We start from the raw sequence: 12,877 nt of genomic DNA, 5'->3' as shown, positions 1-12,877 counted from the left end.
CACATTCTCATCAAGCTGCTCATTCCAGCCTTGTGTAGGTCTACAATCTTGTCCCTGACATCCTGGGAAAGCTCTTTGGTCTTGACCATGGTGGAGAGTTTGGAATCTGATTGATTGCTTCTGTAGACAGGTGTCTTTTATACAGGTAACAAGCTGAGATTAGAAGCACTCCCTTTAAGAGTGTGCTCCTAATCTCAGCTCGTTACCTGTATAAAAGACACCTGGGAGCCAGAAATCTTTCTGATTGAGAGGGGGTCAAATACTTATTTCCCTCATTAAAATGCAAATCAATGTATAACATTTTTGACATGCGTTTGTCTGGATTTTATTGTTGTTATTCTGTCTCTTACTGTTCAAATGAACCTACCATTAAAATTATAGACTGATCATTTCTTTGTCAGTGGGCAAACGTACAAAATCAGCAGGGGATCAAATACTTTTTTCCCTCACTGTATGCTGTTCCAGCATCAGCGCATCCACACAACATCATGGATGCATGCCGGGTCCAAGCAAGAACATCTGCTGGACTACATAGTGATGGACCAGCGGATGCGAGCCCATGTCCTTGACAAACCAGACCGACCGTGGAGCTGATCTGCCCTCTGACCATCGACTTGTCATCTGTAAAATGCGCCTGCCATTCTTCCACTCCGGTGGTAGGTGTACACCCAGAATCACATTCAAACCCATTCAAACCCAGGGTCTCAGCTAGCTGATGAAAGTTGCAAGCAAGAATTTAATCATTGCTTGCGGCTGGGGATGGCATCGTCCCCCACTCCTCCTGATGTCGAGGGGAAATGGGCAAGGTTTAGGACTGTGGCTCATGCAGCTGCAATGGCTGTTTTGGGTACATGGTCCAGACCTCCTTAACGTCTACAGCATCCCACGTCAGAGAATGAGGTTTACCGCAACCTTCGCTCGGAAGTTCAGAGAGCCATGAGGCACTGCAAGAATGGTTGGTGGTCGCGAATTGCTGATGAGATGGAGTCAGCCTCAATGGCCCGTGATCACAAATCGCTCTTTAATTCCATTAAAAGTAACCTGCAGCACCACACTTATTACCATAAATAGGGGAAAGAACGGTGATCCAATCTCCGACCCCCAGGAACAGGTTTGCAGATTTGCTGAGCATTTATGTGAGGTCCTGGGGGAGGGAAAATCCCTCAGCCAGGAAAACATCATGGGACAAAGTGGGGATGAGCCTGCTGAGGCTGTGGTGTTTCCAATATGGGAAGAAGTCACCCCCTGTGAGTGGCTGGCTGAGGTGCCATCTGTTGAGGAAGTACTGATCGCAATCCAGAGCCTGAGACTAGGAAAGGCGCCGGGTAGAGCCGATCTCCCAAGCGAAATGCTGAGGCGGGGTGGTGTTTGTGCACAGACCGCCCTACATGACATTATACCAACAGTCTGGACCACTGTACGGGTTCCGCAGGATTGGAAGGATGCCCTGGTGGTCCCCCTCTTTAAGAAGGGGGACCGCACAGACTGTAACAACTACAGGGGCATCTCACTCCTCAGTGTGATGGGAAAGGTCCTGGCAAGGATTATTCAACATCACCTTGCCAGGCATGCTGAGGAGAGGCTTGCCGAGCCCCAATGAGGTTTCAGGAAAGGGCAGTCCTGCACAGATGCCATATTTTCTGTCCATCTGCTAAAGCAAAGGTGTAGGGAATTCCAACAAGACCTACATCTCTGCTATATTGACCTGGTCATGGCCTATGAAACCATCAGTATGCCTGGGCTCTAGGTTGTTCTTCATGCTTTGGGAGTCCCTGACCCTCTGCTCAGATCATTATGGACCTTCATGAGGGTGAGCGGGCCCAGGTAAAACTACGTGGCAAGGAGTCACAGCCATTCCCTGTACACCTTGGGGTGCGACAGGGATGTCCCCTGGCTCCCACTTTAACATATTTTTCGACCACGTAGTTCGTGAAGCCTTCAATAGCTGTTCAAAAGGAATTTCCATCTGGTACAGACACAATGGGAGACTCATCGATGTCTAGGTGCGGTCAAGGGATGGCTCCCTATTGCTCAACCATGTCATGTATGCCAATGATCTGGTAATTGCTGCTCACTCAGAGGATGAGGTGGAAGCGCTGCTGCTTAACCTGGAGCGTGCCACTAAGAGGTGGGGCCTTACCATCAGCCCCACCAAAACTAAGCACCTGCCGGGGTATTTTGTACCATCGGACACTCCACCCCCACAACTCCCAATTGGTGATGGGGCAGTTGTGGAGAGTTTCCAATACCTGGGCAGTGTGCTCATGACCAGCTCCAGTTTGACAGCAGAGATCTCACTTCAAATTAATCGAGCGGCATTATCTTTTCATCGGTTGTGTAACGCTGGGTGGAAGCTACCTGGTCTGTCACTCCGCACGAAGCTTCAGGTCTTCTCGGCGACGGTCATTCCCTACCTTCTCTACGCTTGTAAAACATGGACCCCCCGAATGGAACATCTTTGCCGGTTAGAAACATTTAGGCTTGCCTGCCTCCATCCTGGGTTTAACCAGGCTGGATTGTGTGAGGAGCTCACAAATGTTTGAAAAATCTGTACAAAGTCCCATGGGTGAGATCCTCCAGCAGGCAAGACTGCATTGACTGGGTCATGTAGCCCACATGCCCAGTCACCGCATGCCTAAACAGCTTTTGTTCGGCCGGATAGAGGCTAAATGGGCGCGACACGGGCTCGAGAAGAGATGGAGTGATGTGGTACAGGAAAATGTGGAGCTGAGTGGACTTGCCGATGACTAGTACCGGCAATGTCAAGATCAGCCTCTGTGGAGGAGGCTCGTGAAGGCCGCTGTTACTGGGCAGTTGGAGGCAGTTGCCCTCCAACAACAACGGAGGGCAGAGGAGCGATGCTCACAACGAGCGGAGCGCCGGGTGGCTAAAGTACAGCAAGTTGGCACAGTAGAGGGCACAGGTGGTGCATCAGCCAGTCGTCTCAGTCAGTCGACCCGTGGATCCTGGGTCTGCCCCGTGACCTCCTGCCAGCGGGCGTTCGACACTTCCCATGGCCTCAACGTGCAAATAGCCTGGCACAAGCGTCGTGGTGACGTCACTGCCACTTAGTGGCGAATGGCGGTTGTTATTAATGCGTGTGTTAGTTTGTACTTTGATAAATTGGTGTGCGTGTAGTTACGTGTATTATTATTGGCTCTTTCGTTGTCTAGGGGTGTATTGTGAATGTGGTTATTTGTGATTGATGTTTGTGTGATGTGATGTTCAGCTTCGTTGTCTTGGGGGTGTATTCCCAATCGTGATAATACAATGATTCTCGCTTCAACTTTTACTGATCATGATTCTTGCTTAAACATGCAGTAAAACTTTGGATTGCCAGCATGATTTGTTCCGGAAATGTGTTTGTAATCCAAAGCACTCGTATATCAAAGCACTCGTATATCAGTTGTGATCACGTGACGCTCGGCAGACAAAGCGTATACATACTACTCGTATTGCAAGACCTCGCTCGTTTATCAAATTAATATTTATTTTAAAATGTTGCTCGTCTTGCAAAACACTCGCAGACTAAGTTACTCGCAATCCAAGATTTTACTGATTATGATAGTATACTTATGTCCGGTCTCAGGATTCAGATCTCGCCACAGGAAAAAGTTGTTATAATTAAGATAATTATGCATGAACTTAGTAACCACTCAGAATCTTCAGTGTGAAGCAACTTTAATATGTAAAAACACTCTAATTTGCTAACACACTTATGATCGGAATTGCCACAAGAGTACTCCTGTAGATATCACACTCATCAATCTGTACAATTAAAATCTCAATAGTTACGCTGTTAAATTGAGCAATAGGCTAACTCCTCATAGTAACGTGACAATACACGACAATAGGAAAGTCCTCGAAAATGACAACATTCATATAGAACCGTGCTAAAGAAACATGTGTCCAATGGCAAAAGGGGGCATCAATGAATTAATTAGTATAATTGTAATGACTAACTCGGAGACATTAAGACTTGTAGGCACTTCTTTAGTTAACAAGCACCAATGGGATAACATGCAATTTAATAAAGCCGTCTATTGTCAGAGCCACTACTTAGTTAGAACAGTTGGTAGGCTTTTGATTTAAAGCTTTCGTGACTGCAGGGATTCATATTCTTGGTTCTTTCGGTAAATTCATGTAGAAGGGAAACAATCATCATGTGTTAAAACCACAGCCGATGATGATTGCTTGTGTTGCAGTCGAAACGTCGTGAAAATTTTATTGTTTTATATTTTTATTATTTTATTGTTTCCCTTCTACGTGACTTTACCAAAAGAACCAAGAATATAGTTGGTAGGCTGTCTGACTAGCGGCGCCCCGGGATGGTGCAGACGGAGACGACGACGATAAGAATGGTGGCGATGGACTTGAGCAGCACGACGGGGATCCCACTTCTAGCAACAGCCCCGAGGTCCCCCAAAGGGGCCCCTCTTAAACTGTCAGCGTGGGCTCGAAGCACCCCGGCCACGCCCCCTTTCTGGAACCTACTAGCGGGTTCCCAAGGTTTCCCGATGGCCACCTTCTGTGACCTTTTCCCTAGATCCCACTTTCATGCATATCCTGGCCTGCTGACGTCAGAACTGCCGTATGCCGCAGATCCTCTCTTTTGCCAGCAGACAGCGCTATGCCACTACGCAATTAGAAACAATGGTGTACATGCCAGTGTGTATATTTGGCTAATAGATGCTTATCAATGGCTAGTATGACATCAATGAGTTCATTGGCAAGATTACGTGATGAAAAGAACCAAATGACTAAAATACTCCCAAACGACCATATTCATGCAACTTAAGGGACAACAATGCTTCTCCATGACCAGTTAATAATTAACACACCATCTTGGAATGGCAACCTTATGCAAAACCAAAGCAACGCAGAACAATCTTACTTGTATCGATATGCATGTTGTGTGTGTCTGTTGAAGGGCAGTCACCACGAGGTCCAATAATCCTAGTGGTTAGTAATGGTTTGAGTTTGTCCACGTACGATCTCTGCTATTGGTGGTTCTGGGGTCCAGAGGCGGTGATCGGCTTGATAGCGGTGTGTTTCCTCGTACCGAAAACACCTCAGGTCCCCAGCAGGGTGCGTTGGATCGGCGGTTGTATGTCAGCACACGGCATATCATTGAACTTGGCTGTATACACCTAGGCTCCACGTCCACCGCTGGAGTGGTTGAAGAGTAGGCATGCTGCTCACGCTGGCTGCGGCGCCTGTGCTGGCAGAAATCGATGGGTCCGGCTCCCTCTACAGTGGTGTCCGCGATGGTCACGTCGCCAGATAGCGCCTGCAGCTCGTCCGCCGGCAGCAGTGCGTCACCCCCCTTGGCACCAGACACGATTGACCCTTGCAGACTGAGGAACGGCCGGGAGAGACAGCGCCCGTCGTGTCTTCCCCCCTCTTTCCGAGAAACCTCCGCCAATTGTCTGAATGTCTCGAGCTCTGTTCAGTGGACACGCTCCAGATCAGGTTATATTGTTCCGCGTCAGTCTCTGAATCGACCCTCACTATCCTTTGCATGTGGGTTGGCGAAGTACTGGGAACGCTCAAGAGTAGCGATAGCGGTGGCCTCAGGTCTTCCCTCGGAGATGTTGACTTTGATCGGAGCACAATAGGAATGATCCTAACACTATGGTCACGTGTGCATGCTCTCATCAGCCCATATTGGCGCTATCCGCTTCACTATTTTTCTTTTTCGATGAAGTAGTGGTCAATCGAGTTTTACAACTTTCCCAAGATAACCTTGTGAATAGTTTACCTCCAGATGTCTTTTGTTTCGGCGAGGCAGGGGAGGGGGTGATCTTTTGGTCTTTGTTGTCTCGAGGGAGGAGACAACTTAATATTTTTTGCAACAATTGAAAACCAACGGGGTGCAAGGCTGCAGTGAAAGTTAAAAACCACCGCTCAAGAGTGTTTACCGAAGTTTAAAGTCCGTTGCACGTTATCCATCCTTGCCTGTTGCGTCGCCCACACGTCCAGATCGGCAAAGGTCGGGAAATGATGTTCCTTTAAAATCTGGTTTGGCGTCTCCTCCACCGTTGGGTGACATGGTGGTGAGATGTTAACTACCTCGTCTGGCATACAGGAGGTCGTGGGTTCAATCCCAGCTCTGACACGGCCTGCTGTATATTTGGACTTTGCATGTCTCTCTCCCCGTGGTTCACGTGGATTTTTCTCCGGGTCCTCCAGTTTCCACCCCTCCCCCACCCCGACATTTAAAATCAACATAACCAGGCGTGTGAGAGCATGTGGCTGCTGCTATAAGTGTCTACATGATGATAGGCCACTTCGTTGAGGTATAATTTGTGATGACCAGGTCGCTTCTGAAAAAGAGCTACGTGGCTAAGTGGTGGGCCTTACCTGGTAAAATAAAACAAAGTCTACGTAGTTTTCACTTCACGTGTATCTGTTCTCAGAACAAAAAATATTGCCTCCACGTTGTGTACCTTCACAGTCGTGCAGACACGCTCGTGCTTTCGAACGGCCGATGTAACGCGCGACATTTTCTCAACATTTCTCTCTCTCGGTCAGCTTCTCACGTGTTTAATCTCCATTCCACTAGACCTGCCCCCTCTGTGGAGTACACATCCTCTACCCGCGCTACCAAATTAACAAAGGTCCCAGTCGAGGACTCGCTCTCACTTGAAATGCTTGCTTGGAGCCTCCTTCACACTTCCCAAAGCAGAGACTTGGCCTCCTGTGTGCCACCTTCACCCCAGCTGCGTCTCACAGCCGGGGCTTTCTTCCTGTTCCTGCTTCACGATCGAGAGGGGAACTGAAGAATCCTCCACCCCAAGTTCTACCTTCACCCCTGGCCACGTCTCGACGCTGGCGATCCCTCCGCACTCCCGCTTCATGATCGGTAGGGAGGCGGAAGGATCTTCACCGTCGCATTCCACCTTCACCCCCGGCCACGTCTCGAAGCTGGCGATCCCTCCGCACTCCCGTTTCACGATCGGTAGGGAGGTGGAAGGATCTTCACCATCGCATTCTACCTTCACCCCTGGCAACGTCTCGAAGCTGCGGGTCTCTCCGTGTTCTGATGTTAGCGATGCCGAGGGGGTCGCCAAAGGGGTTGCTGAGGGGGTCGCTGTGGGACCCTCATCCCCGAGGCTCACCACGACCTCCCCAGCGGCAATCACGCACTCGTGGAGCCTGGCCTTACCGCAGGCTCCGCGGCGGAGGAGGGGGGAACGGGCCGGCGGCGTCAATGCGCTTGAGCCCGCACGGGCCTGCCGGCACGCCCGGAGGCTCCCTGCCTCGGAGGAGGCCTTCCCGCGCTTGGGGCACGTGAAAGGCCTCCCGCCCGCGTGCGTCTTCTTGTGTACGTGGAGGGTCTTCAAGTGCGTGAACGACCTGCCGCACACGTCGCACGTGTATGGTCTCTCGCCCGTGTGGGTACGCTTGTGGATGCCCAGGGCGCCCGACTGGGTGAAGGACTTGCCGCACGTGGTGCACTCGTAGGGCTTCTCGCCCGTGTGGGTCCTCTCATGTTGGACGAGAACCTTCAACAGGGCAAATCGCTTTCCGCACACCGCGCACCCATAGGGCTTCTCGCCCGTGTGAGTCCTCTTGTGGTTGATGAGAGCCGTCGACTGGCTGTATGCCTTGCCGCACATGGCGCACTTGTAAGCCTTCTCGCCCGTGTGGACCCGAGTGTGGATGACGAGGTTGGCCGAGCGGACGAACGCCTTGCCGCACATGGTGCACACATATGGCTTCTCTTTCGTGCGGATCCTCTGGTGTTTGAAGAGGTTTTGCGACTGAGTGAAGTCCACCCCGCCGACGTTGCAGTGGTAGGGCCTCTCGTCCGCGCGGATCCTCTCTTCCGGTGAAACGTCTCCTGGCAGTGGGACGATCGACTTCCTGCGTCGCGCCCGCATCATGTGCATGCTCTGATGGGAACAGTAGTCTCCCGAATTCGCAAAAACTTCATCGCACACCCAGCACTTGTAGAGCTTCTCGTCGGCGTGGCTCCTCTGGTGGCCAATCAGAGTGGCCGCTTTGTCCGTGCTGTATGGGCAGTGGGGGCACTGGTACAGCACGGACTTGGTAAGGCCTTTGTGCTGCTTCATGTGGTCCTCCAGGGCTGGCAGGCTGACCACCACCCAGTTGCAGACCGGGCAGTAGATCTTCATCTCTCCTCCCTTGTTCATCGTTCCCGTCCTGACGCTGGAGCAAAGAGTGAGGCACACAAAGGAAAATGAATCTCCCCCGCCCCACTCCGTCCCTGTGAAGTATCGCAAACAAGGCGTGAAGCTAGAAACCACGGACACCGGTTGCTAACTGTAGAACAAAGGCAGTGGTCGCCGCTGCGTCGCGTGGTGCTTTCAGATGCTGCTGCTGGTAGCGGACATCTGGAACGCTCTTCCTCTCCGGTATGAGGAAGCCACTGGGAGCTACAATGCACTTTTAAATCATCATCTAGATCAGGGGTGGGGAACCTTTTTTTCTGCCAAGGGCCATTTGGATATTTATAACATCATTCATGGGCCATACAAATTTATCAACTTAAAAATTAGCCTGTTATATTTGGTCAAACATTTAATTAACTCACCCCTAATGTGATGGCTGGAACTGCTTCTCTTTGGCGAGGCATGTGATGTTAGCTGGTATTGACGATGGTGCTACTCGCAAATGCTTATCCAGGTTTGGTCCTAGATTTATTGAATTTTGACTCCCGCCTGCGGTTGCCTTGGCAGGGCCACACTAAATTATTTCACGGGCCGGACGTTCCCCACCCCTGATCTCGATTGACAAACTCAATTCTTTAGAACTGCTGCTTGTTGTTGTTGTGTTCAGTTTGTTGTCTTTCCCCCCGCACCTCCGATTAGCACAGTTGGCTACTGCTCTGTTGCTATTTTTGCTGCCTTGCCCAATCTTGATAAATCGAAATTCAACAATAATTTCCATTTACCTTTTGTTCTATTTTACACTCCCATCGTGTGTGTGTGTATCGTGTGATTGTGTGTATCGTGTGATTGTGTGTATCGTGTGTTTGTGTGTATCGTGTGTTTGTGTGTATCGTGTGTTTGTGTGTATCGTGTGTGTGTGTATCGTGTGTTTGTGTGTATCATGTTTGTGTGTATCGTGTGTGTGTATCGTGTGTTTGTGTGTATCGTGTGTTTGCCGTTTTAAATCGCTGACTCCCTATACCCATACTGGACAATTGTGGAAAAGAGATGTATTGCTCATCGGATCCCTCCTCCTGCAGTCTAAATAAACATTCTGATTCTGACTGAGATGACGAGCAGATGCACCACCTGTGCCCCCTACTGTGCAAACCTGGTGCTTTTAGTAGCCCGGCGCTCTGCTCGTTGTTGTGAGCGTCGCTCCTCTGCCCTACATTGTTACTGGAAGGGGACTGCCACCAACTGCCCAGCAGCAGCATCCTTCACGAGCCTCCTCCTCCACAGAGGCCGATCTTGACACCACTGGTACCAGTCGTCAGCAAGGCATCATAGCTCCACATCCTCCCGTACCGCATCAGCGCCATCTCATCTCCAGCCCGTACCGCGCCCGTTTAGTCCCCCTCTATTCGGCCAACGAGAAGCTGCTTGGGCGTGCGGTGGCTGGGCATGCGGGCTACATGACCCAGCCAACGCAGCCTTGGAGGAGCTCGCCAAAGTTAGGGACCCTGTCCAGATCCTTCAAGTATTTGTGAGCTCCTCACACTGTGATTCAGCCTGCCGGTTAAACCCACGATGGATCGTAGGCAGGGCCGGCCTGCAAGTTTCAAACCGGCGCAAACATCTCTCATGGTCTCTCTACTCGCGATTTCACCCTCGTGATGTCTCACAATCTTCCACTCGCGATCTTCCATTCACAATCTCCCTCTCACAATCTCCCACTCACAATCTCCCTCTCAAAATGCCCCTCTCACAATCTCCCACTCACAATCTCCCTCTCACAATCTCCCTCTCACAATCTCCCTCTAGCAATCTCCCACTCAAAATCTCCCTCCCACAATCTCCCTCTCACAATCTCCCACTCACAATCTCCCTATGACAATCACCCTCTCAAAATCTCCCACTCACAATCTCCCACTCACAATCTCCCTCTCACAATCTCCCTCTGACAATTTCCCTCTCACAATCTCCCACTCACAATCTCCCTCTGACAATCTCACTCTCACAACCTCCCACTCACAATCTCCCTCTCACAATCTCCCTCTGACAATCTCCCTCTCACAATCTCCCACTCACAATCTCCCACTCACAATCTCCCACTCATAATCTCCCACTCACAATCTCCCTCTCACAATCTCCCACTCACAATCTCCCACTCACAATCTCCCACTCACAATCTCCCACTCACAATCTCCCTCTGACAATCTCCCTCTCACAATCTCCCTCTCACAATCTCGCTCTCACAATCTCCCTCTGACAATCTCCCTCTCACAATCTCCCACTCACAATCTCCCACTCACAATCTCCCACTCACAATCTCCCTCTCACAATCTCCCACTCACAATCTCCCTCTCACAATCTCCCACTCACAATCTCCCTCTGACAATCTCCCTCTCACAATCTCCCACTCACAATCTCCCACTCACAACCTCCCTCTCACAATCTCCCACTCACAATCTCCCTCTCACAATCTCCCACTCACAATCTCCCTCTGACAATCTCCCTCTCACAATCTCCCACTCACAATCTCCCACTCACAATCTCCCTCTGACAATCTCCCTCTCACAATCTCCCACTCACAATCTCCCACTCACAATCTCCCACAGTCTCTCACCCACGGTCTCTCACCCACGGCCTCCGGGTCGCTCTTCGCCCTCCGCTCCGTCTCCTTCGGCTTCCTTCCGTCGCGTGCGAGTGACGTCGGGCGAGCAAAACGGGAGCAAGCAACGCCAGCGTGACGTCACGACGAGGAGGGGGGGAGTGCGTCGAATGGGTACGTCACGTCCGCTGGTGTGGGCGACGAGACGTGACGTCACGAGCATTGGGCGTTTGGGTGACGAGACATGAGGTCACGAGCAATGGGGGGGGGGAAGTCGAAGAGACGTGACGTTGCGACCTTTAGGGAACGTTGCCTCTGTTTCTCTAAACACGCAGTAGAATTGTAACAAAAGTTACCTTTCTTCTCCCACCAAAACTGTATTCCTAGATGGTTGGAGGTCAACCAGTGTTAAGATAACAAAAGGGGTTCCACAGGGTTCCATCCTCGGCCCCCTCTTGTTCTCACTTTATACTCTTTGGTTCTTTCAGTAAAGTCACGTCGGTATGAAAATAAAATAAATTAATTTGCTTATTTTTATTTTTATACCTACTACGTAACTTTACCGAAAGAATCAAAGAGTATGGATCCCTGCAGTCACGAAAACTTCAAATCTAGATTCTCTCTTTATTTCAATGACTTGGGCACTGACCTGGATCATTCCAGGGTAAATCTGTTTGCAGATGACACTCCGGACTACGTGATTGCTAAGCTCCAGGGTAATTTCAACAAACTACAACATCAGCTATTTGCTCTTAAACTAGTCCTGAATACCTCCAAAACCAAGGTGCTATGCTTCTCACCGGGACTAAAGCAGGAAGTTATTTTTCCCCAATTATATTCCTTAAATAATCATCAAATAGAGCAAGTCAAGATCTATAAGTATATTGGGGTCATCTTTGATTCAAAACTGAATTTTCAAGATCACATTGATTATATTGGTAAAAGGATAAAATGTAAAATTGGTTTTCTGTATCGACATAAGCACTGCTCCCCCCCTATGTTCCACTTGGAATTGATAAAAGCTACCGTACTGCCTCTACTTGATTACTGTGACATCGTATATAAATCAGTCCCCAGAACTATACTGAAGAAGCTTGAATCAATTTATCACTCGGCCTTAAGATTTGCATTGAACTGCCCGTATAGGACCCACCACTACGATCTCTACATTGGGTCAAACTTATCTTGATCGACGGCTTGTGCACCAGATCTTATTTATTCACGATGTACTAGTAAAAAATCAGCAGACTACCTGGTGCATCTCCTCACTGTTTCGAAGAACAAATGTGACCTAAGGTCATCACTCATTTACCAGCTTCACATTCCTTATTGCTGTACAAATACTAGAGGAAGGGCCTTTTCGATTGATGCCCCCAGGGTCTGGAATGCTATCGCCAATAAACTGCAACTTGATCACTGCCTGTGAGATCTTCACTCAAAACTACTCTCGAGGAGTTGTACACCCCTAGCTGCCACTGCTATTCAGAATGGCCTGAAATCAAATGTATCGTTCGGGATGACCTCTGCAAAGTATGATCTTGAGTTTTGATTAAAGTGTGCTGATCTTTAAAGGTGTATTGAAAATTTTTGATTCTGCTACTGATACTCCTGCTGTTATGGAGTGACTCGAACAGCCAGCTATGGCTGCATGGTTTAGTGGTACATGTTATGTATATATCGTTTATTGTTAAATTTGAATCACAGTTCCTATGATCACTGTTACATTATTTGTATAGCTTTATTTTGGTGATTTTGAAAAAGTTTTGTTTGTTTGTTGTAGTACAAAGTTAGACTGATAACGTTAATCTACATTGTCTTATGGTTATTCTTAGTTTTTTTTCGGTAAAGTCACGTTGAAGAGAAACAACAAAATAACAAAATATATATAAAACAATAAAAAATTCTCACGACGTTTCGACCATAACTCAAACGGTCATCATCAGAGAATTTTTTATTGTTTTATATATATTTTGTTATTTTGTTGTTTCTCTTCAACGTGACTTTACCGAAAAAAACTAAGAATATGAATTACTGCAGTCACGAAAGCTTTAAATCAAAATTTGTCTTATGGTTGTTATTGTTTGACTTTCATCCCACTGGGATTTTTGAACATAGCGTTGAAATACGGTGTTTTTTCTGGAAGACT

At 48.9% G+C, this 12,877-nt stretch overlaps 1 protein-coding gene across 1 annotated transcript; it reads right to left on the bottom strand.

The window, feature by feature from the left end:
- Positions 1-3,468: 3,468 nt before the first annotated feature.
- LOC142907676 (uncharacterized) lies at positions 3,469-11,558 on the bottom strand. The gene is made up of 2 exons (XM_076057314.1): positions 10,761-11,558; positions 3,469-8,175 (listed from the first exon to the last, which is right to left on the bottom strand). Exons 1-2 carry the CDS (start codon positions 10,952-10,954, stop codon positions 6,714-6,716), a joined length of 1,656 nt encoding a protein of 551 aa, XP_075913429.1. The 5' UTR covers positions 10,955-11,558; the 3' UTR covers positions 3,469-6,713.
- Between the last annotated feature and the right edge of the window lie 1,319 nt (positions 11,559-12,877).

This window comes from Petromyzon marinus, chromosome 80 (assembly GCF_048934315.1).
Source record: "Petromyzon marinus isolate PM22_M1 ecotype Great Lakes invasive population chromosome 80, UKy_Petmar_22M1.pri1.0, whole genome shotgun sequence".
NCBI classification, from domain to species: Eukaryota; Metazoa; Chordata; class Hyperoartia; order Petromyzontiformes; family Petromyzontidae; genus Petromyzon; species Petromyzon marinus.
Note: the sequence above shows the minus strand (reverse complement) of the source record. Positions and strands in the feature narration are given on the sequence as shown.